Source organism: Bos taurus, chromosome 16 (genome assembly GCF_002263795.3).
Source record: "Bos taurus isolate L1 Dominette 01449 registration number 42190680 breed Hereford chromosome 16, ARS-UCD2.0, whole genome shotgun sequence".
Taxonomy (NCBI): Eukaryota; Metazoa; Chordata; class Mammalia; order Artiodactyla; family Bovidae; genus Bos; species Bos taurus.
The window spans coordinates 29,845,488-29,872,909 of record NC_037343.1 but is presented as its reverse complement, the minus strand read 5'-3'; the positions used below and the strand labels follow the sequence as shown (position 1 = coordinate 29,872,909).

General features: G+C 52.4%; 1 protein-coding gene across 8 annotated transcripts; it reads right to left on the bottom strand.

Annotated features, from left to right (window-relative positions):
* Nucleotides 1-361: 361 nt before the first annotated feature.
* PSEN2 (presenilin 2) lies at nt 362-26,726 on the bottom strand. 8 transcript variants are annotated; one of them, XM_010813111.4, is made up of 14 exons: nt 26,697-26,726; nt 21,315-21,399; nt 20,757-20,793; nt 20,456-20,598; nt 15,761-15,921; nt 13,541-13,758; nt 12,228-12,369; nt 10,055-10,122; nt 9,141-9,361; nt 7,810-7,908; nt 6,991-7,074; nt 6,558-6,659; nt 2,586-2,704; nt 362-1,090 (listed from the first exon to the last, which is right to left on the bottom strand). In XM_010813111.4, exons 5-14 carry the CDS (start codon nt 15,899-15,901, stop codon nt 935-937), a joined length of 1,350 nt encoding a protein of 449 aa, XP_010811413.1. In that variant the 5' UTR covers nt 15,902-15,921; nt 20,456-20,598; nt 20,757-20,793; nt 21,315-21,399; nt 26,697-26,726; the 3' UTR covers nt 362-934.
* Between the last annotated feature and the right edge of the window lie 696 nt (nt 26,727-27,422).

Below are 27,422 nucleotides of genomic sequence, written 5' to 3'. Positions count from 1 at the left end.
CGCAGTGCCCAGAGATATGACCACAGAAGGAAGGGAGAACAGGTTCCTGAGCTCCCCACCCCGACCCCCGCCCCGCCCCACCCCCTGCAGCCACTGCTGAGAACCAGCACTGCGCGTTCCTCCGGTGTTTTGGCAACCTTGCAGTGTTTCTGATGACAGCCGGCCGGCACCTGCCCAGCTGTCAGCCGGCATGCCTCTGCTTAGGAAACCTAGCTCAAGAAAACGATGCAAAAAGGGGGGCATTTAAGCCTCTCTCCTTCACAATGGGCAGATCTCTTCCCTTCCATGGCCAGAGCACACACGTTCTCCCAGGAGAGGCAGGGAGAGGGCCCACACTGACAAACAGACCAGACCCCAGCACTGTGACAGGATTCGGCTATTTATTGATGGTAATATTAAGACACTTCCCAGCAACGACTGCTGTGACAAGGACTCTAAAGGTAATCAGATAATGATGACATCATAGACAAAGCGTTGGGAACATTCCTTGCAGAGAAAATTGGCTTTTCCTCTCCAGTCAGAGTGACCAGGCGCTTCGTGCCATCCCGGGCACGGCCTCCTGGTCCCAGACAGCCTTGCCTCGTCCTCCGTCTTGGCCTTCTCCGAGGACACCAGGCTGGGGGGGTGAGAGCAGGGGGCCTTCCCCACGCCCCCCACGTCTCGGAACCGTCCTCAGCTCCTCTGGCCCGACTTCCCGGGTTTCCTGTCGGTGAAGCGAGTGCTCACGAGGGGGTGAGCCACGCCCCGCGACAAAGCCGCTAGCACCACAAAGCTGGCCCTTCCTCTTCACCAAGTTAACACAAGCCTTTCTCATCCTCACTTGCTTTTAAAGGAAAGAAAAGTCTTAAAAATATATGGCACTAGAGTGTAAAATCATACAGCTGCCTCCGGTTACCGCTTCCTACAGCTTCCAGCCCATGGCGCCCGCGTCCCCTCAGATGTAGAGCTGATGGGAGGCCAGGGTGTCCATGAAAGGCCGCACCAGGTTGTCCGTGGAGAAGTAGAAGATGAGCCCGAACGTGATGGAGATGGGGAGGGCGGGCAGCGCCTTCTTGAACACGGCGAGCAGCAGGAGGGTCAGACACAAACCCTGCCGGACACAGAGGCGGGGGAGTGGGAGAAGGTGACCACCGGTTGGACGGGGGGAGGGGAGCAGTTAGTGACAGCTCAGGGTGTGGGCTCAGGAGCCCTGACACCCCAGCACCTCCCCTGGTCCTCTCCGCAGCTCCGTGAGGTGCGTGGGGGCGGAGGCTCTCAGCCAGTACTAACGCCTTGCACACGAGTGGATGAACCAGCAAGCAGGCCTCGTGAACTGGGCTGCTACTACCGGACCACCTCCCCTGGCCGTGTGACCTGATGGCATGATGCCTTCCCCCAGGGGACATGTATTTATGCGAAAACTGGACGGGTCTGACTGAAAGGCAGCACTGTTCTCAGCGGACACCAAGGGAACCAAGATGCCGAGTGACCACCCCCTGCCCCCCGCCGTAAGCAGGCGCGGTGGTTGCCTATCCTGTCCCTGCCCCAGCCGATGCAGGCAGTGGTCCAGGGTGGGGACAGGGAACCAGAGTGCCTGTCCTCTCCCCGGGGAGAGCAGGGCTTCAGGGCAGACAGTCTGGAAGTGGAGGAGCCTGGGCATCCCCTACCTGGTCCTTGACACACACTGTGGGCAAACAGAAATGTCCAAAGAACTGGAGCCTTGGTCCTAACCTGCCACGCGATGCCCCAGGTTCACCAGGCAGAGCACTGAGTGTGGGCCGTTCGGGGCCTCCACCTCCACCAGTCATCACAGATGCGTCCCCATTACGTGTACCTGATCATGGTAAGTGACTACGGGTGCTGAGTCTCTGCAGTCGTGTCCGACTCTTTGTGATGCTATGGACTGTAGTCCGCTGAGCTCCTCTGTCCATGGGATTCTCCAGGCAAGAATACTGGAGTGGATTGCCATTTCCTCCTCCAGGGGATCCTCCTGACCCAGGGATCAAACCTGCGTCTCTTGTGTCTCCTACATTGGCAGGTGGGTTCTTTTATCACTAGCGCCACCTGAGAAGCCCCTAAGTGACGATACGGGCCTTCAAATTTCACCACTGGGGTTCAGAATGAGGGGCCCCCCTCTCAAGCCCCAGGAGATCCCGTGGGGACTCAGAACTGCATGATGTCTGGGTGCTGTGGAGGGAAAACACACAGCCCCGGAGTCAGAGACCTCAGTTCACATCACAGCTCGGGCCTCGCAGCTTTGTGCCCATGGCCAGGCCCTCACCCTTCTCCATCTTCCAAACATTTCAGGTCACCATCCCTACCTCAAGGTGCGGTGAGACAAACGTACAGAGTTAGCCAAGACCTTGGCACCCAGCACGCACACTCAGTAACGCCAGAGCTCCGGGTCACCCTCCCTGCACCATGCCTGCACCTACTGACGACCAGATCCTCCTGTGAACCTTGGTCTCATCCTGAGGATCTTTCTGGCAACCCTGTGCAGCCCTTCCGAGGGAGAGCAGCATCTGAAAACTCCCTGGGGCTCCTGGGCCCCCCATGAAGACCCCCACTGCCCAGGGGCGGGAGGGGAGCACCCTGGGCCCACTCACAATGAGGATGGCCACAAAGCAGGCCAGTGTGGTGTTCCAGTCCCCGCTGCCCGTGGCGGCCGCCTTGCCCACCAGCACACTGTAGAAGATGAAGTCTCCGAGGCCGAGCTTCACGCCCCCTGTGTGGTGGAGAGAGAGGGAACCCGTAGGTCTCAGAAGCCCTGGGAGGAAGCAGCAGAGAAGGCTGACCCCAGCCGAACAGCCCAGGCATGTGGCTCAGCCCAGGGGACCCAGGGCCCAGAGGCCTGGGGACCTCAGAGGGCTGATGGGTGGTGTCACTGCCTAGCCCACCTCACCTGGACTCTGGAACAAGGATTAGCTGTCTCAGAAAAACAGCAGCCAGTGGGAAAAGGGGGAAACCTGTGGTCTGGCTGACTTGCATTCTGGGCTATGCAAAGCCAGCATTTCTGATAATTCATGCAAAACTGGTGCTTGGTACTTGGTTTGAGTAAAGATAAGAGTGAATATAATCCATTGTCCAGGGCTGGTGGGAAGTTAACCAACTGAGCGGTGAGTATGAATTATAAATGCTTTTTAGGAAATTTAATTTCTTTGCTTTTAAGAACATATATGATAACCGAGGTCCTCTAGAGACTAATATATAAGAGGTAAATGTATAAGAGATAAATGTATATTGTAAATCAACTCTGTTGTTATTGTGTAGCCGCTAAGTCATGTCCGATTCTTTCGGCCCCATGGACTGTAGCCTACCAGGCTTCTCTGTCCATGGAAATTTCCCAGGCAAGAGTACTGGAATGGGTTGCTATTTCCTTCTCCAGGCGATCTTCCTGACCCAGGGATCAAATCCACTCTCCCACATTGTGGGCAGATTCTTTACCACTGAGCCACCAGAGAAGATAAACGTAACTTGTAACTAGTGTATCCATTAGTGAAAAGGAAATGAGCTTCTAGAATGTTTTGTTTCCTTTAGTACAATTGCCCTGTACACCTTCTTATAGGATAATTTCATTCATCATGGACAACAAAAATGCTTATGAAACAGACTCAAATGGAATTGAGCGGGTCTGCATCAAGGAAACATGCTCTGCCCCGTCTGAACCCACTCCCCTCTCCTCTCTGGGCTCCAAGCAAGAAGCACCTTACCCTTCCTTCCTTAGTCTGTCCCTTCCGTCAGCCCCACCACTCCCAACTTCCTCACTTTGGCAAACTTGTAAGCTCTGCCCTCTTACAGAGACCACTGCTCCTGCGGGTCTCTTGCTACCACCCCTGGCTCCTGCCTCCCTGTTCTGCCTGCTCTCCCCTCCCTTCTCTCTCCCTTTTCAATCAGTTCTTTCTCAAAGGAACTGTGCTCACCTAGCAGGCACTTCGGAGACCTGAGGCAGCAAGTCCCACACCCACCAATCAGTGTGCTCAGGCAAGGCCATCACCAGGCCTCGGTGGACCACCACCCCCCATGCTGTCTATCTCAGCACCCTGCCCTGTCTACTCCCCAGGATTCTCCACAAGCGACCTTCCCTTCATCCCTTTAACATCGCCCACACAGGCCCTCTGGTCTCCACTCTGACCCTGCACCCTTCCTGGGTACCTTGTGGGGACCCACGTATTTCACAAGTATATCCTGGTGACTCCTCTTCGGGCCTGGAACCCTGACCTTCCTGAGCACTACTCCCCCTCCTGAGTCTCTGGTTTCTCCACCTGAGGTCCTCCAGAGCCTCCCAACTGCCGGGCCCCCCTCTCATCCCTCTCCCCGCCTCCCTGCCCATCCCTTGTCCAGCCGGGTCCTCCTGGTGCCTCCCATGCAGGTGGTGGTGCCCGAGTCGGGCCCTTCTGGCTCTTCCCTCACCCAACCCTCCAGCAGTCTGTGCTCCTGTGGCCACCTGGGATCTGTCTGGGATGCAGCTCTGCTCACTTTAATTCCCTGCAACAAACCCCTAATGGTTCCCCATAGCCTCCAGGATGAAGTCTGAACTTCCCATGAGTACCGCTCACCCTTGAAGGTCTGGCCCCCAGCTTCTCTGGCCACTAAACATCCCAGAGCTCCCAGATGGCTTCCTCCCCTCTCATCTGAGCCTTTGCCAATGCTGTTGTGGAACAGAATCTAACCAGCCTTTGTCCTTCATTCTGGGAGGGAGACCAAATCCTTGGAATTTCCCCAGGGACGGGAGTATCTTTGTTGTTCAGCAGCCCCTTGGATCATTTATGCAAGTGAGAGGATGGCACTGCTGCTGCTGCTGCTGCTGCTAAGTCGCTTCAGTTGCGTCCAACTCTGTGCGACCCCATAGACGGGAGCCCACCAGAAAGACCAACCATGTGCTAAGGAGGTTGGGACTCCAGGCTAGGCTGAGTCTGGGGAGAAGGGGCAGCCTGGAGATGAAGTCCAATGTCATGAGCAAGGACTCAATCCATTATGCCTATGTAATGAGACCCCAGTAAAAACTCTGGACACTGGAACTCGGTACACACATCCCTGTGCAGGGGTGGGGGAGATTCCCGGGTCCCAGGGGCAGAGAGCACCTTCCCAGACCTCACCCTATGTGGCTCTTCATTTGGCCGGCTGGTCCTCATTTATATCCTTTATAATATCAATAAAGCTGTAATGGTATGTATAGCACTTTTCTGAGTTCCGAGAGTCATTCTAGTACATTTTCCAACCTGATGGAGTTGTGAGAATCCCCAGATTTGTAGCCAGTCGGTCAGAAGCGTGGGTGGCCTGGAGACCCCCAGAGTTTGTGGCTGGCATGTGAAAGGTGGGTGGTCGTGTGGGGATGGTGCCCACGTGGGATCCGTGCTGATTAGGGCGGGGGCTCAGCGCCAGGCCTATCTCCGGCCCAGCTGCCTGTGTGCTGGGTGACTGCCGACTTGTCCTTCCAGGCCAGCCTCCGGCCAATTGTCTTCCCCACGTCCGTCCTGAGTACTTTTTACCTAACCTCCCCTGACTTGGGCTGCTCCGTGGGGAACTTCTCAAGGGCAGCAGCTGTGTTAATCCAGCAGCATCTCCCTGGCTCCCACGTGCCTCCCAGCACACACTAGTGGTCCATATATGTGTGCTGGTTGGTTATTTTAATCCACTTGGAAACATAACCATGTATCAGAAGGTCTTTGGGCGTGTCTTCAAGATTGTCTTCCACACCTGCTCCTTCTGCTCCCAGCCACTCGGGGCTCTGCCTGGGGGAAGCCTGCACCCCAACTCTGCCCGTCTTATGCTCCACAGCCCCAGTGTGGGGCAGTGCTGGTAGCGCCGGCCTGCGCAGCCCAGCTCACCCCCAGAACACAGGACCCACGCCTGCGACCCCACAGCTGCACTGGGACGGCCTCCGGCTACTCGAGCACACACTGTCCCAGCCACAGCCCTGCCCCTCCCCGTCGTCTCCCTCCTCCCGCACAGCTCAAACCCCTCCCCATCCCATGGCTCCCACTGCTCACAGGACACAGACAAGAACCCCCATCTTGATCCAGAAGGCCCCTGGAGCCCCTGTCTGTCTCCCGGCCCCATCTCTGCACTTGGGTCTCAGCATCCGGCTTCCACTTCCTCTAAGTCAGCCCCAGGGTCACTGCTCCCAAGGCACCCTCGGCTGGAAACCAAACCCCTTTGCACTGTGTGTTCCCCTCTGTGTCCTCAGCCTCTGGAGCTCAGCTTAGAAGTTACTTCCTCAAGAGACTTCCTCTGACCCCTTCAAGCAGGTCAACGGCCTTGTCAGTGCCCCTACCACCCTATGTTCTTCTGAGCGGTCCTCCCAGCTCCCGAGAGAGTGGTTAGTGCCCATGCCCACATAGCAGCACCCCAAGAGCAGCACCCGTACGATCACCCCCCAGTGCAGAGTGGGCATACGGCCAATATCTGTCACACACGAGGTAGCCTGGGCGTTAAGTCCCCATGGTCTGCCCATAGGACTGCGCCTTGGCAGGCTTCTCTCTGACTTTGTAAAGCATCTCTGATGGCAAATGGGCTCCTCCCTAACCTCAGGAAGCCCCATCCCGGGCCCACGCAGACCGTCCATCTGGACACCTTACTTTCCTCCTCTTCCTCCAGCTCCTCCCCCGGGTAGCCAGGCAGCGGGGGCTCAAAGACGTCAGGGTACGAGGGCTCCCCAAAACTGTCATAGGAGTCTTCTTCTGGGTGTCCGTTGTCATGTGAGGAGGGAGAGAGACAAGAGGGGATCAAAGGGTTCTCTGAGCCCAGGGCTTCCCTGCCCTACCCCGCACCATGCCCAGCCCGACACAGAGGATTCTCCAGACCACACAGCAAGGGATGGGAAGGGAGAGAAGCGGGGCTGAAGCAGAGGAGCGAAGCTCCACCTGCACCCAATCCCTAGTGTATGCGTGCCCGGAGGCAGTCTTCCCTGCCCTTCCTGTCCTTGTGCCTCTCGGAGAGGCCAGGCAGCTGAGCAGGGTGTAGTGAAAAGCACCCCCCATGATGACAGGCTGTCAGTCCCCTGATACTCACCCATCTCCGGGTCGTAGGGGAGCTGAAGGGCTCCCTGAGAGGAAGGGTCCAGCTTGGCCATGCCCACGGTCCACACCATGGCGGCTGGGGAAGGAGAAAAGGGTCCAGCCTCAGACACTACTAACTGTGGCTGCCCCCAGGGCGAGGGAGGCAAGTGGGACAGTCTGTGTCCCCAGAAAGCCTGCACGGGACCCTCAGTCCCTGTGGGTATTTGCTTATGGCCTCTGTTATGGGGCCTCTGGGGGTCCAGACTCCACTGCACATCCAACACGCAGCACAGTGCCCACCACAAAGTGCCCACCATCAGTGCATGCTTGCTGATGCTTTTATAAATAGAGATCCCTGCACACTGGCCCTGAGGCCAGCAGCAACCCCGAGAGTGCTTCTTTAGAGACTGAGCTTCAGTTGTTGAGAAAGCCCAGGGAAAGGCAGGCATCCTGCCACCCACCTCCCCAGACCCCTACCCTGAACAGTCCCTCCCCAAAGTCCCTTTCCAGGGGCCTGGAGAGCTGAGTGGGTGGCCTCGGGCTCATGGGAACGCGGCCCATGCCCACTGCATGAGTCTGGCTGAGATGAAACTGCGGGCGGGTCACACTCCTGGAAGCCCTCTTCCTGCTCTAAATGTCCAAGCTTCTTCTTGAGCCACAGCAGGACGCAGCCCACCTTCATCTCAGGAAGGTAGACCCCTTCTGGGATCACCAAGGCTGCCTCCCTTCCTTTGGTCAGGAAAAAGGTTAACTGTCTCCCCATCAACTCTGAAAGCCAAGGCCAATGCAAACCCTGGTTCCCACGTCTGAAGGAAGCACGGGGGTCACTCACATGAGTATATGAGGGCAGGGAATATGGGCTCATTTCTCTCTTGCGCGGTTTCCACGAGCATCCTCAGTGGCCCTTTGGGACACAGCACAGCCACAAGATCTGGGAAAGCAAAGTCATCCCTGGCACATTAAGAAAGACGTTTATTCCCAGCCAGCGCTCTAACACCAGGCCCAGGCAAGTGTATCCTGGAACCTCAGGGCAAGGCTCTCCAACCATGGCCCCCTGTTGTTTCAGCAACCCCACCCTTGGGTTTCAGCCTCAATCCCTAGAGCCTGCACTGGCTGGAGCCCATGGTGGGGTCTGAGCGGGCTAACTGCAAACAGGGACTGCTGTTGTGTGGCTCAGAGACCCAGAGGATGGGCTTGAAGTCCCATTTCTCTGAGCCCCAAATTCCTTATCCTAAGAATGTAAGAAGCAGTACTGGTGATGGTAATCTCACTAATACAGTCGGCTTTCCAGATCTCTGGGTTCTGTATCCATAGATTCAACCAGCCGTGGATCAAAAATTTCAGAAAATAATTCCAGCAAGTTCCCAAAACCAGTATTTGCTGCACACTGGCAATTGTAAATGTCATTTACATTAACAGCTATTTATATATCACTTATGTTGTACTATATAAGTAATCTAGAGATAATTTAAAATATTTGGGAGGGGACTTCCCTGGCCCAGTGGTAAAGACTTCGCCTTCCAATGCAGGGGTGTGGGTTTGATCCCTAGTAGGGTAGCTAAGATCCCACATGCCTCACAGCCAAAAAAGGTCAAAATATAAAACAGAAACAACACTGTAACAAATTCAATAAAGACTAAAAATGGTCCACATCAAAAAAAAAAGTCTTAAAAAAACATACAGTATTTGGGAGGATGTACATAAGTTATATGCAAATCCTATGTCATTTTATGTAAGAGATTTGAGCATCCTTGGACTTTGGTACCTCAGGGGATACTGGAACCAGTCCCCCAAGGATACCAAGACAACATTATACTAATTAAAGAGCAGCTCACATCTGGGGTACTCATTATTTACTGGTACTGTGCCCAATCTCAGGGTTGTTCTGAGGAGTAAATGACATCTGACGTACAAAGTGCTTAAGGGTGCGAGTGCTCAGTAAACATTTGCTGTTATTAGTAATCATGTCAACAGTCATGATTCCATAGGACCCGGTTTGTTTTTATGAAGGTGAACTTCTCAGAAGGGAGACCATCCAGGCCTCCCTGGGGGGTTGAAGGGAAGTGGGGGGCACGTCTCAGCACCCACCAAGCCTGTCCAGCAGTCAGGACGCAGCCCTGGATGTCACTCCACAGCCTCCCACCAGGCTGGCGGCCCACCTACCATACACGGAGATGGCGCCCAGAATGACCCAGGCGGACCACTCCGGGAGGTACTTGATGAACACCAAGGCCATGAGCGCGCTGATCATGATGAGGTAGGCCTGCTGCAGCACTAGGGGGCCCTTCCAGTGGATGCACACCATGCCCACCGCCCCGAAGTTCCAGACGGTCAGGAACAGGGTGGGGTAGTCCATGGCCACATTGTAGGTCTTGAGCACTTCCCTGTGGGACCAAAGTGGAGCCCAGGGGCTGGGACACTCACTGGAGATGTCAGACCCTGAGGCAGGCAGTCCAACACCCTCAATCACCAAGTCCCAGCCTGGGTTTTCCCAATCTCTGGCTCATTTATTAACATCGCCTTCCCCATTTCCATGAGCCCTACAGGTAACCCCTTGAAATACTTTCTGAAACAAGGTGGGGAGTACACCAACATCTTGTCCTTGGGCTGGACGACCCTCTGCCCGCGAAAAGATCTTTGGAAAAGTGTTTTCTCCTGTGCCTCCAGTCTTTTTGGGCCCCTGGGTTAGGCTGATGTCCTAAATACAGGGCAAGAGAGACCACCTTCCCCCAAAACTACGAGGGACCCAGTCCCAGCCCAAAGATTGGAATGTAAATTTTGAGGCCTTTCTGATCCCTGCCTCTGCTGGGGTTCACAGCTTTCTCTGTGATGACTCTGAGTCTTTGTTTTAAATCAGGAACTAGAAGGAGACATGTGGCCCAATGAAGGGCTCCACTCCAGTGTCAAGGAGGCCAGGCTCCTAGAGCAGCAACAAGGGGCAAGCATGGAGCCCGAGGGGCGCCCTTCCCTCCCGGGTCCTTCAGACCCACCCAGGCCACAGGGAAGGGGTCTCAGGGGACCTGCTGCCGCCGGCAGCCACTCACCCAAGGTCCTCCTGCCCCCCAGCGGCCACTCACCCGAGGTAGATGTAGGTGAAGAGGAAGAGCAACATCAGAGAGGACATGATCAGCCAACCGTGGATGAACTGGGTGGAAACAGGCATTGTGACGGCAGGCCCCCAGGCCCCTGGTCCTCGGGACTGACTCCCAAGCCTAGAAACCCTTCCTCCTTAGGCTCCTCCTGCCTATGCTGGAAGGTGGCTGTTTTACAGGTAAGGAGGGCACAGACATTCAAGGCATTCTCTCCAGGTAACCCAGCAAGCATACAAAGGAGCTGGAAATCCTTCATGCCTAAACACCTAGCTCTCTACTTGGTCACCTGGAAAGGACACGCTTGGCACATTCCAGGCTCTAGAGAGAAAGCTGGCTGGGTTTCTGCTCCCACGTGCTATGTCCCCAAGTGTGGGCAGTGAGACAACAGACACATAGACACACACTAGCAGGAAGAGATAAAGGCTGTGAAAAAAAACTGGCTGGGCAAAGTGACAAGAGACCCACCGCTTCTATTTTAGACACAGTGGTCAGGGAAGGCTCCTCCTCTCCTGGCCCAAATAAGGGAGGGTCAAAGGTGATGGGGGGGGTCCCTGCAACCTGCCTCCTCAGAGAACAGACCCGTCAGTCACCAGCTCGGGCCACTGGGGACCGCAGCGGCCACGTGGTTGTCTGTTCAAAGCAGAAGGGGCAACGCCGGTATGTGCTGATCCTCCTCATCCCACCCGAGCCTGCCCAGACCACCGTCACCTCTTGTCCATGTCGTGGAGTAAATCTGACTGAATGGAGGCTCAGCAGCCTCCCAGCAGGTCCTAGCGTGGTCATGTGACACCTGCTCACCACGGCACTGCTGGCTCTCCCCTGGCCCCGCGCCTGGCTTGTCCTCGTACATGTCTCTGCTCCAAACAAAAGCCCTCCACCCTACTTCCCACCATCCATGGCCACCTCTGCCTCAATCACAAACTCTGCCTCGGTTATACAGGCAGCTATTTACTAAGAAGCTCCAGCTCCTGGACGTGCCCCTCCCACTGCTCACCCCCACGCTCACCCCCAGCCAGTCCCTCTCTATTTGAGGCTCTGCATCTCTCTCTGCCTGCTCCACAGATGCCAGCAGCCTGAATATCCAGTACTGCACACGCCTGTGTGTGAACAGTTTAAAAATCAGTAACGTCTTGTTCAACTTCCTTTCAGTCCTCATGGCTTCAAAGCCTTTCTCGGGAGAAAAGCCTGAAACTCGTGCCTAAAAGCTTATGGATCTCTGTGAACGATTTGGGCTAGGTGGGACTCAACTCCCCTGTTCCTCCCCAGAGCTGCTGTGCAGAGCAGGGCCCACCCAAAGGTCTCTGGGAGCTGGAAGACCTCGGTATAGCAGTTGTACACCCCCAGCTGAAAGGCAAATGGGAAAATAAAAATAAGCTTGGAGGGGAAGTATATGTTGAAAGGAGCCTAAAATAGAAAATCTGACTTCTTCAGAAGGAGAGGCAAAATAAAATTAACTTCTGAATATGAGAAGTGACCCTATGAACGCAGCATGGAGGAACTCAGTGAAGTGGGATTAAGTGTAAGTGGAAAGCACAGGAGTATCGGGTAACCCGTGGTGGGGCAGGAGTCGGGTGGGAGAAAGTACAGGCAAACCTCAGGGATATTCGGGCTTGGTTTCAGATCACAATAAAGTGAGTATCACATGAAAAAGAGTCACAAATTTTTTGGTCTCCCACCTCATGCAAAAGTTAATGCTTGAACTGAGGTCAATTAAGTGTGCAATAGCATTATATCTAAAAAAATGTTAAAAACAGCATTAATTAGAAGATAATGCTGTTGTAAAAATGGCACCAACAGACTTGATCAATGTAGATTTGCCACAAACCTTCAATTTGTAAAAAAAAAAAAAAAAAACACAGTATCTGTGAAACCCAATAAAATGAGGTATTGCTCTAAAACTCGAGGTCTATTTTACAGGAAAAAAGGAACTCTGTTTAAAAAAAAAAAAAAATCTAGGGCTGCTGCGTAAGAGGCCCTGAGGCATGAAAGCCAGGGCTGCTTTGTAAGAAGCCCTGAAGCATGAAATCCAGGGCTGCTGCATGAGAGGCCCTGAGGCATGAAAGCCAGGGTTGCTGCATGAGAGGCCCTGAGGCATGAAAGCCAGGGTTGCTGCATGAGAGGCCCTGAGGCCTGGCAGGCAGGAGGCAGACCGGCTCACCTTGTAGCAGCGGTACTTGTAGAGCACAACCAGGAAGATCGTCATGGTGACAATGACGCTGATCATGATGAGGGTGTTGAGCACGGAGTTGAGGAGCCGCTGGCCCACTGAGGGTGTGTCCTCGGAGAACGGGGTATAGATGCTGAGGAAGGAGACAAGGGCTAGAGCTCTGCACCCGGCCTGCTTGTGCCCCCCAGCCCAGGGAGATGCAGGCGCCTGGGCACCCCCAGCCCTCAGCATAGCACTCTGGCTGTCCTGGTGAGTGCTGCCCACCATCCTCACGAGCTGTCCTGCCTCCCTGGCACCTAACTCCAGCTTCTAACTGAGCTGACGCAGCCACATGGGAGGGCCTGACTGGTCTTTACCACGGCTTCCCAGGACCCCACACCAACTAAAACCTCTCCCAGAAGTGCTTATCCCAGCTGACCCCACTCCCCAGTTCTGTACCCACTTCCCCATCAAGCCTAGGATGCCTCCACCCCCACTCCTACCCCTACCCACACCCCATGTAGCCCAGTAGCTGCACAGGCAGCTATAAACTCAAGAGGCAATTCATTGATCCCACACTCTTAGGGAAGCAAACTGTTTGCCAAGTTCTCAAGGTCTCAACACTTTTCGCCTGAGCTGCTCTGAGTCCCCAACAGACTATACGCTTCCTGAGGGCGAGGGCTTCTTTCTCTACTCCTTTCATTATCAAAATCATAAACAAAATGTAAAAAAAACTCCCTTAAAAAAGTTTCAAGAAGGTACTCAGCAGTGATACCATGGGAGGCTGGGGGAGGGAGCAGAGGGAAGCTTCCCATTTACCCAGGCTGCTGCTTCTTCCTGGATTCTCTTTATTAAGATAAATAAAATTTCCCTCCTGAGTCTGGGAGTGAGCTAAGAAATCGCGTGGTCCTCTTTAGTTTACATTCACAGGAGTGTGAATGAGAGGCCCAGAGAGAAAAAGACTTGTCTGTGGTCATGCAACGACAGGTGGCACCGCCACACCTGGGATGGAGCAGAGAACCTACCTCCTGCAGTGAGAGCAGGCTGCAGGGGCTGCACATGGATTAACTCTCTCAGTTCTCCTGGTAACCTTGCTATCAAACCCATCATACAGATGAGGAGACTGAGGCCGAGAGCAGTTAGGAAGGTGCCTGGGCAGGTCACACAGCCAGGAGGCTGTGGACGAACCAGGGTGTGGACTCAGGCAGCTCCCCACCCCTGCTCTTTGCTGTGGCTGCCACGGGGCCGCAGGTACAGTGGCCAACACAGGCTACACCCTCCTCCCCCAATCCTGCACCCGCACCCACCCCTGGCCCCCAACTCACAGCTGTCCATTCTTCTCTGTGTAGAAGCGCACGGACTTGATGGTGGCCACCACCACGATCATGCACAGTGTGACAGGCACAAACAACATGATCACATGCTTTGCCCCGTATTTGAGGGTCAGCTCCTCCTCCAGGCCTGGCGGCCGCCCAGGAACCCCACTGCAGACGTAGCGGTCAGGGTCCTCCTCCTCGTGGTCCTCCTCACTCTCCTGGCTTCTCTGTGGGAAACCGTGCTGTGAGGACCATGGGATGCCCCCCAGCGGAGCCCTACTGACACAGAGCATGGGTGTGTGAACTGGAAACGAGAAGTTTGAATGTCACTTTTCAGATGTAAGACCAGTCTATGGGCTACAGCTTAGATGTGGCAGTGGTGGCTTTCCAGGACATGGAGAAGTTTATGAGGACAACTAGAGACTAAGAGTTGGCACTAGCCACCACAGATGCAGGAAGGGAGGCCATGGTAGCCACGGACGAGGACAGTCTGCAGAATGGGTCTGCAGCAGGTCTGCAGATCTGTTCCCTCCCTCAGTGCAGGGACTCAGTTCTGGTCACACGGCCATATTAGTTTGGGAGGAGCTAGGCCAGGTGATGGGAGGAAGGCAGAGACTAAACATTTTTGGTTGAAAAATCACAAACCAAAATGGTCAGCACACATGGAGACTCTCTTTGATTGTATTAACAAATAAGGCACTGGGAATTTGCAGGGAAATAAATTACTTTAAAATTTTTGCCCCCGCCAAAACCAAGCATGCAAACTTTGCAGTTTTGAACCGGAGGCTAACTAGGCATTGAGCATCTGGGAGGATCCAGGTTAGGGAAAGTGGGAGAGTATAAACGAGGAGGCAGCAAAGGAGGATAGGATGCCTGCCAGACACTGACATACACTGATCTTCAAGAATGTGTTTCAGAATTGTGGCAGTTCAGGATCACTGGCTGCCTTGTTAATTACAGTAACAGCCAAGACAAAAGCCAAGTGAAACAGAAATCAAAAGTGACTGCTCTTTGGCATCAGTTTTTTGCAGAGAGAATTCCATCTAGATATTCAACTGAGAAGGAAAGGAAAGCTGTTAATGAACAGGAACTGAAACAACTGAAATGCACAAAAAGTCCAGGAGATTAAAGACAAAACACCGAGCAAGAATTGGCTAAGGAGTAGTGGGGCCATGGCCTTGAGCTGCTGAGATCTCTCTCGGAGCCCAGAGGGAGGACAGGCGAAGAAGTGAGTTCAAGCTACAGCAAAGGGGAATGAGGCTGGCTGGAAGAAAGAAAAATACTAGAATGGGCAAAATAGAGAATGGGTTTTAGGCAAATTCAGATACTGTTTTACCCTGATGAGGAGGGAGGTAGCTTGACTAAGTGACTTTCCCAAGTACACGCTCACTTCATACTGTTATAATCTCCTGCCTTTTGGGCTGCAGAGGCAAAATCACACAGTGCAGCACACCCTTCCTGCTATGGGCTGCATGTTTGTGACCCCCAAATTCACATGTTGAAACCTAATGCCCAACATGATGGTGTTGGAGATACAGGCTTTGGGAAGTGATTAGGTCATGAGAGTGGAGCCCTCAAGAATGGCATTCGCACCCTTATAAAGGGTGTCCAGGAAAGCTCCCTAACCCTTCTGCCTTGTGAGGACACAGAGGGAACACAGCTGCCTATGACCCAGGAAGTGGGCCCTCATCAGACATCAGACCTGCCAGCGCCTTGACCTTGACCTCCCAACCTCCAGAGCAATGAAAAATACACTTCTGCTGTTTATAAGCCACCCAGTCTATGGTATTTTTGTTATGGCAGCCTGAACGAACTAAAACACATCCCCAGCTCAAAAGTCAAACACAAATCAGCTAATCTCTCGGTTCCCATCTCCAGCCATCTACCAAAAAAGGTTCCCTCCAGCCTCTGTGCTGCCTGCCCCAGCATCCACTCACTCTCAGATTCCTGTGGGAACAGTAACCTGCATAGGAAGGTGAACCGAAGGGGCAGGGCCAGGGTGGATGACGCCGTCTACTAGAGTCGGTCTGTGACAGGTTGTGCATGTGCAGAATCTACGATCAAGCCCTCGCAGACCTAGGATCCACCATGGTGGGCCACCTGCCCCTTTGACCAGTTCTCACCTTCACTTCCCCTCCCTCCCACATCAGGGAAGGCCTGGTTTCCATCCATGAGATATGGGACGCCAGCAGCCCGTCTGGAGACCACAGACTGCTGGCAGGAACCTACCCACTGGGCGGCACTCTCTCCGTCCTCCAGGCCCTGCCGGCCGTCCTGGCAGGAGCGCGGCGTAGGGCTCTCGGCTGACATCAGGGACGTCCGCTCATCACACACTTCTTCCTCGCTGTCAGAGGCCATGAATGTGAGCATGGCCCTGCCTCCGGAAGTGCCTGGAAAAGGAGCACAGGGGTCTTCGTGCCACTCTCCTGAGAGGCAAAGGCAGTGGAGGATGAGAGGTGGCTTTAAAACCTGGACACAGGTCCTGCCCACAGTGACCACCCAGGATGCATTTGTCAAAGGACTGCTATAGGGCTTCCCGAGTGGCTCGGTGGTAAAGAATCCACCTACCAATGCAGGAGACATGGGTTCGATCCCTGATCCAGGAAGATCCCACGTGCCAAGGAGCAATGAAGCCCGTGTGTCCCAACTACTGAGCCTGTGCTCTAGAGCCCAGAAACCACAACTACCGAAGACGGAGTGCCCTAGACCCACGCTCCAAAACAACAGAAGTCGCTGCAATGAGAAGCCCGTGCACCGCAACGAGAGAGCAGCCCCTGCTCTCTGCAACTAGAGAAAAGCCTGAGCAGCAGTGAAGACCCAACAGAGCCATAAATAAATAAACATTTAAGAAAAAAGGACAGTCCCCAGGAGCCATGACTGAGGCTGCAGCAGTCTCGAGAGGGACTGGCTAGAGAGGATCCAAGCCATGGGGCGAAACTCCCAACCAGAAACACCAGGGCCACTCTAAACTCTCAGCACAATCATTCGTTCAATCAACAAATATCTGACCACCATCTATCATGTGCCAAGGACATGTCTGTCCTAAAAGAATAAAAACCAGTCCAATGTGGCAAATTCTATAATCCAAGTGTTCACTAAAAGGCATAGAAGGGACTAAATCTCAGAGATCAGGAGTGTTTTCTGGAGAAGATAGCATCATGTGATGGACACAGACTCTCCCAGGTGGGAGGGAAGGGCAGAGGGCGTGAAGAACGTCTCAGCCTGAGCCTGGCAGTGCCAGGGCTGGGGAGGGGGTCACTGCTGTGGACAAGTGAAGGGTCTCCAGCGCCATGCTAAGGAGGTGTGCTCTGTCCCCCGAGGACACAGTGACAGATCAGATCTCTGGTTAGAAATCTCAGTCTGGTCACTGACTGAAAAGAGTAGAAAGAAGGAAAGGTGACCTCCTTGGAGACAATGATGGGTCGTGAACAGGGCCTAAGGTAGCAGCAAGATGCATGGGAGTGAGGGGAGACGATCCATACAGACAAGATGTCAGGGACACAACAGGACAGAGTCCAGGACCACGGCCAGGCGGGGAGTAGGACAGAGGAGGTGGGAGAACAAGGTGCTGGGGGAAATCTGCCGAATGTAAATGGTTGAAAGGAGGGAGCTGCCTGGGAGGCAGCTGAGGGCCAGTGTCTGAGCTGGAGGGGAGGGAGATGAGAGTCATAGGTTTAGATGCTGCGGCCACGGGGGCAGTGAGCCGAGACCACGAGAGAGGAGCGTGCATGCATGTGTGTGTGTGTGTGTGTGTGTGTGTTGGGGAAGTATAGCTGAGGGCAGGACCCACAGGAAAAACCAAAGCTGAAAGGGCCACAGAGGAGGGAGCCTGTCCCCTCGACACTGCTGTGCTGCCCTGAGTGGCGTGTGGACCCAGCAGCACCATGTGGATGCTGGGGCAGCCCGAACTCCTACCAACACCCTGGGCAGGTCAGCTGAGCTGCCAGCAGGGCCAGCTCCCCCATCACCTGCCTCCTGGGACCCTGGGGAAGACTCATGCCAGTAGGAACAGTTGGGTCTGCTCTCGTCTCAAAGTTCATCTCCATGTCAATGGCCCTCAAAATTTATGATCATTTTTATTCTATTTCCACAGTGTCTTTTTTTCTTTTTTTTTTTTACTATATGGACCATTTTTAAAGTCTTTATTGAATTTGTTACAATATCGCTTCTGTTTTATGTTTTAGTGTTTTTGGGAGAGGGGGCCACTAGGGACGCAGGATCTTAGTTCCCCGACCAGGGATCAAACCCACATCCCCTGCACTGGAAGGCTAAGTCTTAACCACTGGACCGCCAGGACAGTCCCTATGATTTTCAAGTGGAGAAGGCAGGCAGGTTCCTTCCACCGAGCCAGCCAGTTCTGTTCATCTTGGCAGAGGCTCTGAGGCTGCTGCTTTGTTTTGAAGACAGTGTCCCAGGCTGTGGCCTGCATTACTCCCAGCTGGACTTCAGCTCCATCCCCAAGTCCAGGCCCACAGCAGAGCCTGATCCTACTCACTGACTCGGGCCCTTACAGAAGGCTTTCCCGTAGCTCTTACAAAGAATTCGAAATGAGCAAGGTAAGCTCCCCTGGGTTCAGCAGAGAAACAAGTATAAGAGAGACAGCAGTAGTGACATCAGTAGGAAGCAGAATAAGGTAACTTCCAGGAGAGGTGACAAGGACGCTGTGCTACTGGAGTTAAGACTAAGCGGGGGGCAATCTATCAACAGTGGGGAGTAGACGTCTCAAGTCTTTAGGAGGAAGACACATGAAACAAGACACAAAGGTTAGGAATATCTTGCCAGGCAGAGGCTGAAGTAGGTGGGGCATGTGGAAGTAGCCTCATAAACAGATGGCGGGATGGGGGCTTTGAAATTCTGCAACATCCAGCAGGCTGAGGTGGCTGAAGCATGGGGACCGCGGAGGCAGTGATGGGAGGTGGGACCATTCGAGGGAGGGGCGTGGGGGCCTGGCCAGGGGACGAGGAGCTGAAGCTAGCCAGGGGAGGGGGCAGCCAAGGTTTCTGAATTAAGGAGGGATGTGACCAGAGTGTGCTGTATGGGAACAGAGGGCTGGCCGAGCCCTCCTGCCTCTTCCCCGGAGCCACTTCCCTGGAGCCACCAGGGGCGGTGCCGCCCGGGACCCAGGAGGCAGATCTGCTCCTCAGCACCCAGACCTTGGGAAGTTCTTAGCGTCCTTCATCTATGGTAACAGTAATGAAAGAAATTACCTAATGGAGACCCAGGCAGAAAAACTCTAAAGAGCTCCTCTGCAATGGTGGGCCCCACTAGATAAATCCTAAACATACACCTGCCCAGGCCCAGGAGATGCCCTCATTGACCCTGTGGCAATGCTGAGTCCATTCTTACTCAAAGAGCGACAGGGAACACAGAGCTGGCTGCACCTCAAGCTAAATTAGGACATTCTATCTTGAACAGTGTAGCAGCTCTTTCAATACTTTGTTTTGTCTGGGCTGTGAATTAATAATTTAGTTACCATCTCTCTCCTTCTGTTCTTCCCACGCCTTTAGAGGCCCTGGGATTTATCTTTGCAGTGACTGGAGGAGCAGATCAGGAGTTCCTGTATCTAAACGGCAGGGCTGCAGCCCCCAGGGCAGAGGCGAGCTCACCCTTCAGAACCACAGCTGCTGGCAGCCAGGCTGCCTCAGTCCCTAGAGCAAAGCATGAGGGGACTGGACAAATAAGAGGCTAGGATGCTTCTTAAAGGAGAAAGGGAGCTACAGGGCAGGTGGGGAGAGAAAGCAGGGGACCCACGATCAAGTAGGAGTTAAATCCTTTCCAATTTCCATTTCTTCAGCCGGTCACCAAATCCCAGGAAAACACATCTGCCTCCCAAAGTCTGTGGACACACCCAGGGAGAGCACGTTTAAAAACAGACTATATCCCTTCCATGTGAAACTGCACTGCAGAGGGAGAAAGTCAGAAAGCTATAAAACATGCTTTGCTATCCACCACATGTAATGCATGGCCTCCTCACCAGAAAACAAATGCTTCCTGAGCAGATTCCCTCCCTCCCTGGATGCTGCCCACAACTCCCAGAAAAGCAGGGCATCGAGGGGTTGCAGCCAGGAAGAGCTGGTCTTGGCTGTTGGAGCAAGGGCATCCTAATCACAGCCCTCTGGGCCTGGAGGAGGTGGGGACAGCTGGAGGTGCTTCCTGGGGCTCCCAGCATCTGAGGGCATGGCTTAGGACTTTCAGAAAGCTGTAAGATGCTGGAGATGCTGTTTCGCAACGTAGCCCAGGCCACCTGAAGGGTGGCAGAGCAGCTGCTGAGCCCTCACTGTGTACTAAACACAAGTCAGGAATGAGGTACAGTCAGTCCCCTACATACGAACCTTCAACCTGCACACTTCAGAGATTCGAACGTGAGTTCGCATGTCTGGCGTACTTTTCAAGGTACTGTACTGTAAGATTAAAAATTTTCTGTTTGCTTTTTATGTATTATTTGTGTGGAAAGTATAAACCTCTTATAGTATAGTACTATATAGCCGATTGTGTTAGTTGGGTACCTAGGCTAACTTTGTTGGACTTACGAACAAATTGGATTTATGGCCTCTTGGAACAGAACTTGTTCGATGCAGGGCACTTACTGTGCTGCTGTTATTCCTCATTTTACAGATGAGGAAAAAGATTTTAAAAGTGATAAGTTCAAAGTCATCCTTGGACCAAGGTGGTCAAGTTCTGTGCTCTTAAACACGATGTTACGGTGCTTACTTAAAATGCGGATCCTAAGTTTCATTCCTGGCCAAAGGTCCAGGGATCTGCATTTTGAGACAGTCCCTGGGCGATTCTTAGGCTGGTGTTAAACCCTCCCTGGAGCTGGTCCTGGCAAGTAATCAGATGCCCCAGCCTGGGCCCAAACTTGGTACTGAAAGCTCCCAGTAACAGTTCACTTCCTTGTCGCAAGGGCAGGGCCTCACCACCTACCTTAGCACACCTGCTGCTCTGCACAACTTGCTCACTGAATGCCGGTGTGAAAGAATGAGCAGTCCTTTCTCCTGAATACCCTGTGGTTGGGCTGAGATCCACTGGGGAGGAAGAGCAACAGGAGCTTTCTCAGACTAGGAGAGCTGCAGGGGGAGAATGCAGTGAGCTGACTGACAAGGTACGCATGCAATGCCCACCTGGAAGGAGGGTGTGAAAAAACTGGATCTTAAGCATCCCTGGTACAAACTGCACCAGCCTTTCTGAAGGCAGTAAACATCAAGAGCTTTAAAAACATTCATACCTTTTGATCCTGAAATGCTAACTTCTCGGAATCTGTCCTAGGAAAATAATAAAAAGATTTATCTGAAAACATGGTTGTTGCAGTCATTTATAATTTTTTTAAGTGAAAATGACTAAGATGTCTGACTTTGTATGATAATATATCTATCCGATATATGACTAATAAAAATCTTACTTCAAAGAATATTTACTAACATGAAAAAAACACCAAGATGCTAAATTTAGTAGACTTAAAACCACAGATATAAGCATCTGAATTTTCTTAGCAAATGTATACATATATATGAAGGACTGGCAAGAAATATTATACAACATTAAAGGTGCTTATCTTTGGATAGTGAGATTGAGGGTGATACATGATATTTTTCTGCATTTTTTAAAACTTCCATAACAAAACATGAATTGTGTCTGCTGTTTTTTGTAAAGCTAAAGGGGAAATAACAAGTATCAACATTTAGACAGATTTTTTTCCATGCTGCCTTCTCCCACATCCCCTCTCACTGGACTCGGGGGACCTTGGGAAGCCACTTTCACATCTTCTCCTAACCCCTCTTATTACCTGGTTCCTGAAGGAGAACAGAGCAGCTGGGATGGATTCCTCTGGCTTCTAAGTTGGAACTGAAGCCTGAAGGTACTCTGCAATCCTTGGAGGGAAAAAATGCAGATAAACAGTCTTGCTAGATGTTTGTCCACATTAGAGCACTAGAGATGCCAAGAACTCCCGCCGGGAGGCTGACTCACAGGCCGGTGGGGGTGGGGCTGGGTGACTCTCCTGCTGATGTCAAATCCTATCAACCCCATAGCAACCAGCTCTCCACTCTCTCCGAGGGAGCAACAGGATAATGCAGAGAAGCCAATGGGAGGAACAGGTGCCCCAGACTACATCCTGGAAACCCTTCCCAGAACAAGGCACTGTGGCTGAAAACTCCTTGGATTAGGATATAAAATCAAACATCCAAAGAAGCCACCGTTCACTCCCATTAATCAGCTGAATGGGATCCAAATGCTGAATGAGCCAAGCCAAGGGAGTCTGACCCAGGGAATTTCCTCAACCTTGCCTGTGTCAGCAGTTCCTGCAATTATTATGGAACCCTGGTGACCCAGTTTCCTCAACCTGATTCTCATTTCAGAAAAATGCAAAGGTTTTGACCTTAAAATTTAAGGCCAATGGACCTAACTAGGAAATAGATTCCTACCTAAGTAGAAAATCGATTTTTAAATTCCATCGTAAACAAGAGTGCCTCAAGGAAAAACATGGAAATTTCGGTTCCAAAAGAAAATTGGGAGTCAACAGGTGGGGCCAAAGAGAAAGGCTTGGATCCGAGTACTTGCTTTCTTTGTCTCCACAGGGCTAACAGTACTTTCTTTCTTTCAGTATTGAAAGAACAACATTACAACATTACAGAAGTTTCAGGTGTACAACAAAGTGACTTAAAACTTTTTACAGATTACATTCCACATAAGGTTACTCTAAAGCACTGGCTGTATTCCCTGTGCTCTACATTACACGCTTGTATCATTTATTTTATACATGGTTGTTTGTCCCTCTTAATCCTCTTTTATTTTGCACCTCCCCCTTGGTAACCACGATCTGCTGGTCTATTTTTGCTTTTTTTTTTTTTTTTTGCAATTCTCCTTATGATATTTATTGAAGGAAAATAAAAATACTAATTCAAAAAATATATATATGCACCCCCCCTATTCATTGCAGCATTATTTTGTTTTTGTTTTTCATTAATTTATTTTTAATTGAAGGATAATCACTTATAGTACTGCGTTGGCTTCTGCCAAACATCAAGATGAATCTGTTTCTGTTTTGTCTTGTTTGTTCATTTTAATTTTCAGTGCTCCCTCAAAGAGGGCAGTAATGGTTTTAAAAAGGTCACTTTCTAGGGTCACATGGGTACTTCACAGAGCTTCCATGACTCCTGGGGCGTTCCCAGCATTCCCTTATACAGGGTGAGGAAATTCCCTTAGAAATTTCCACAGCTTGCCTGCCTGCCTGCCTGTTTCCCCTGGCCCAGGCACCTGACCATGTATGGGCCCTGGCTGGCCGTCATCCATCTGTCCATCCATCCAGCCCATAATGTGATGCACATCACTTGTCCGATGGTTTTCCCCAGAACAGGGAGGGGGCCTCAGCTGGAGCAGGAGCCCACATGCCCCAGGAAGGCCCTGAAGTACCACTCCACTGTCTTGAGTCACAGGCCCCAGGCGACCCTCTGGGGCCTTCTGAACCTTGACCCAAGCTCTAGATTTCCCTCTGTCTGCCCTTTCCTACTCAAAGGTGCTCAGTAAACATTTTCTCTCACTTCCTGAAGGAGCCTGGAAAAGGGGCAGTTTGGAAGTGACAGAGGGATGCTGCGAAGGTAGCCACACTGGCCATGAGCTACCGAGCTACCTTTGAGCAGCCTCCCATAAATCGTGTTTTTGCTTTCAATGAAAAGCAGCAAGACAGCAGTCAAAAGCTGAGCCTTAGAAACGGACAGAGTTTGAATCAGCTAGCCAATTGATCTGAACCACATACTCGGACAATTTAACTTCACACGGCCCATTTCCTCTTGTGTAAAAAGTAAGATAGGCACACTTTGCAAGATTACTGTAAAAACTAGAGCTAATGTGTAATGTGTCCAGCACAGAGTAGATGTTCAATCAAGGGTAAATATAATGAAATAAAGGCAGGGACACAGTGAGAGAGGACAACAGAAGCCTGTTGATGGCCCCTTGGAAAGCTACAAAAATGCTAAACCATCAGGCATGAGTTGAGTACCAAGGTCACGCCTCACTCAGGCCCTGAGTGTTTTCCTCTTCAGCCCCAGCCCGGGGCATGCTGGCAACACGAACACTTTGTCAAACAAAAGGGCACGTCCATGGACTGAGGTCAGAGCTGGCAAGGACCTTCAGGGCCATCCAGTCAGCACCCCATTTCATACTTGGGAAAACTGAAGCCCAGACGGACAAAAGGACAGGGGCCCATGACAGAAGCCACAGTTACGGCTCAGGTCTCCAAACTGCCATTGAGGAGCTCTTCCCTGCTGCTCCAAGTACTTGAGAGGGTCACATACTCAATGGGTTTCCAAGAACACTCAATAAAGGGAAAATTCTGAAGGCATAATATGAACACAAAAAGTAGGATACAAAACTCATCTTCAGTTTCCTACTTCTAATATTTTAACACATGAATACAGGTATGTGCATAAAGTACTGTAAGGAAGTTCATGTTAAGAGTGGTTCTTTGGACTAGGGGCTAACAGATGACTTGAAGAAAAAAAATTTCCCGAATTTTCTAGAGTGAACACATATTGCTTTCATTTTTAAAAAGTCAGAAAGTTTCTGGTTAAGGTACAGCAGAAAGTGAGTGCCCTTTAAACTTTTCTTTCCATTGCTCCAGAAGACAGTGTTTTGGCAAAGATAAACGAACAACCCATTCTCCCAGGCAATGGAAAGAATGGACAGTAATCATCCCCCTCCCGGACATCCGGTCTTTACTGAGGATCCCTTTGAAACTACTTCTGCCCAGACTGTAATCACACAGCAGCCTCACCACCTCCTGGTCAAGAAGGCAACACTGATTCTACAAGGTTTGAAGGCCAGGTCAGATGCAGCCAGCTCAAGGTGAGGAGAAACCCCCAGGCCCCGGCCAGGGGCAGCGTGGAGGGTATGCCAACCTCAGAGCCCTTTGCCTTCCACCCCCAGCCCCACCCCCAGCTGCTGGAGTCCAGGGACAGGTGGAAATATTTGCAGAAACATTTGTTGCCTTGCCAGTCTTACCAACTAAACAGTGTCTAAAAGTCAAATCAACAGCTGAAAAACAGCCAAATGTGTCTTCAATAACATAAGGTGATCTATACACACAATGCTTTAGTTTCTTAAAGAAATTTTTTTGTTTGTTTTAGCTTTGCCAAGTAGCTTCTAACGGAGACCCCACAGCAATGTCCTGGGCGGTCGTGCAGGCACATGGGTGGGGCGTCAGAGTGGGAGGTCTTCCAAGCAAAAACTCAAAAGATGCAGAAGACACAGCCAGCTGGGTTCAAATGCTGGCACTCACAGTCACGGAAGCCACACAACCAGACAAGGTCCTTAATGCCCTGAACCTTAGTTTCCCCTTCTGTAAACCTTAGCTTCCCCTTTCCACTTCAGTGTGATGGTAACTCTTTAGATAACTGTGACAACTACTGTACAGAATGGCTTTTTATTGTATATAACAAACTTGCAAGTGATGTTATTGTCATTATTACCATCAATGATGTAAGAGGGGCAAAGGTAGGTGGAACCTCTCATTCTGGCAAAGCCTGTGTACATGTGTGCAGAGGGGCTGTGAGCAGGCACAGAGGAGCTGGGGGTGGCGGAGGTGGGGCGGGCTAAGGGCCCCCAGGCACAGTTGAGCAGCAGCCTCTGGCCAGGCTGTTCCTTGTCCTCCTCTTCTTCAAACAGACAGGCTCAGAGCATTTACCTCCCAACTCTGCACACATCAGACTCTTGACTTGGTGCCCAAATACTTCAACACCAAATGATACAGAATTTTTCCTGAAAACCCGAGGCACCATCATCCCATTCCACAGTAACATTCCACGAAGTCCTCCACTTCCAGCCTCTGCCCTCAATGCTCCCACATTCACCCAAGGCGAGAACCTGGATGACCTGCCTCATGAGTGGCTGAAGCTGCAGCTTTGAGCTGCAGACAAGACTTCAGGCCCCTTCACCAGCTGGACCCAGGAAATATAGCTGCTAATACACTTTCCTGCCCCCACACAGCCACGTTCACCCATAGGGGAACCTGAGGCTCACACACCTGCAGCAGCTTATACAAAGCCTTTAATTACTACCAAAGGTCTTAACCGAAGTCCTTGGAGACTCAGGTGTCTACAGAAGGGGCTATGTTGATTCAGGGCCATCCATGTGGGAAGAGCTCGGGTCCATAATGATCAATTACTCTCAGGACAGGCTGGCAACCCACGCTGTCAATTTTGGGTCAACCTGGCTCTGCGATTGCTCTGGATGGGAACCGCCTCTCAGGCTATCCATCTATAAATTGAGGATGCAGCTACTGCAACAATCCACAGTTCATACCGTCAAAAGGGAATACTCATTAAGTCACAGACTGGGGCATTTCATCCAGCTGTCCAAGGGCTGAGGTCTAGTCCCAGGTCTGGACAAGAGAACTAGAGTCCAGGACAACAGGTTCGAATCCTGGCTCTCATATATTCTACCTGCGTGACCTTGAACAAAGTCACTTTAGCTTTGAGGGCTGAGTTTCTTCATTGATAAAATTTGGGATGGGAATTAGCTCCTGTTTCGGGCTCATTCAGCTTTTCAAAAGCTAGATTCTGGGAGTCTCCTCAGAGCTGTAAATGCCTGATCAAAAAACAGCCAAACATCGCAGATAAGGAAACTAGGGGCTCCAGGCCCGTCCTTAGGTCCTGTTCCTCAAGCCGGCGGAAAGACCTCCGCCTCCCCTCCTACCACTGCCAAGCAGACCCCGGGGCCGCGTGTCGCAGGCCAGCAGGACTGGGCGCCCATCAGGTGCCAGCCAGGAGAGAGACCACAGTGCCGCGTCCGCACGCCTTTGAGACCCACGTGCGCTGCTTCTTTAAATGTCCCGGCCCTTTAACAGATCGCACCGCGCCCACTCCGGCGGGGGCTCCGGCGGCGGGGGCTCTGGCGGCGGGGAGAACCCGGCCCCGCTGAAGGCCCGAGGCCTGGAGCCCCTCCCGCGCTCCTCCACTCGCCAGTTCCGGGCCGGCCCCCAACGCAGCGGTCCCGGCGCCCTCCCCTCCCCAGCCGCTGGGGCCGCATCCCCGGAACCGCCCCGAGGCGCGACCCGCCGCGGCGAGGGGCGTGCGGAGGACAAGGCCCCGCCTGCGGAGTGCAGCTCCACCTCGCGCCCTTCGAACGCCGGGCGATCGGGCCCCCATCCGCGCGCCCCATCCAGCCGGCTCACCTGCTCCGCCGCGCAGCTCCAGCGGTGTTTACTGGCCGAGCGCCCGGCAGACCCGGTGCCGGCGCAGGCCCCGCCCCCGGCCCGCCCCGGCCCCGCCCCGCCGGCGACGCCACGCTCCCGGGTCCATGTCCGGCCTCACTGGAGCCCGGGCACCGCGTAGGCGAGGGGCCGGGCTTCCCTTCGAGAGCCGCGGGGACCCGGGAATGAATCTGCCATTGGACTGAGCACTGACCTGAGAGGCAGTGGAGGCCGCACCTGTAATGTGAGAGGGCTTTGCGCACCATGGGGCGGTAGTGCGTTTGCTTCGTGGACAGTCTCCAGTCTTGCAGTTTTAGGTTCCGGTATCCCCCCCACCTTCTCCCACCCCCAGGATTTAAAAGCCAGCACTAGAGACTGGTGTGAGCTAACATCTTGAGAATTTTCCTGGTCTGTTTTCTAGAGCTTCCAAACTACCAGGAGCACTAGATCAAATTAAGCATGGATGAAATTGCTACCCATGCCCTGAGAATTGACCTAAGTTGTTTCCAGGATTTGGGGTCCATGGGGTGAGTTGAGATGGTCAGTAATCTGATATTTCTGAGTAGCTTCACTTACAATAAAAAATTAAGGGGAAATCCATTCAACGTAAAATTAACCATGTAAAGTGTACAATTCAATGGCATTTAGTACATTCCTGATATGTAGGTGGTTCAAACCTAGCCACCTTGGTCTATTTCCACAACATTT

What these genes read in the sequence shown, in the direction of transcription:
- PSEN2 (XM_010813111.4), bottom strand. Translation starts at nt 15,901, where the DNA reads ATGCTCACATTCATGGCCTCTGACAGCGAGGAAGAAGTGTGTGATGAG. An exon ending in ACAGAGAAGAATGGACAGCT is followed by an intron (nt 12,370 to 13,540) that starts GTGAGTTGGGGG and finishes CTCCTTCCTCAG; the next exon opens with CATCTATACCCCGTTCTCCG. An exon ending in CCCTGCCCTCATATACTCAT is followed by an intron (nt 7,075 to 7,809) that starts GTGAGTGACCCC and finishes CTCCTTCCCCAG; the next exon opens with CCGCCATGGTGTGGACCGTG.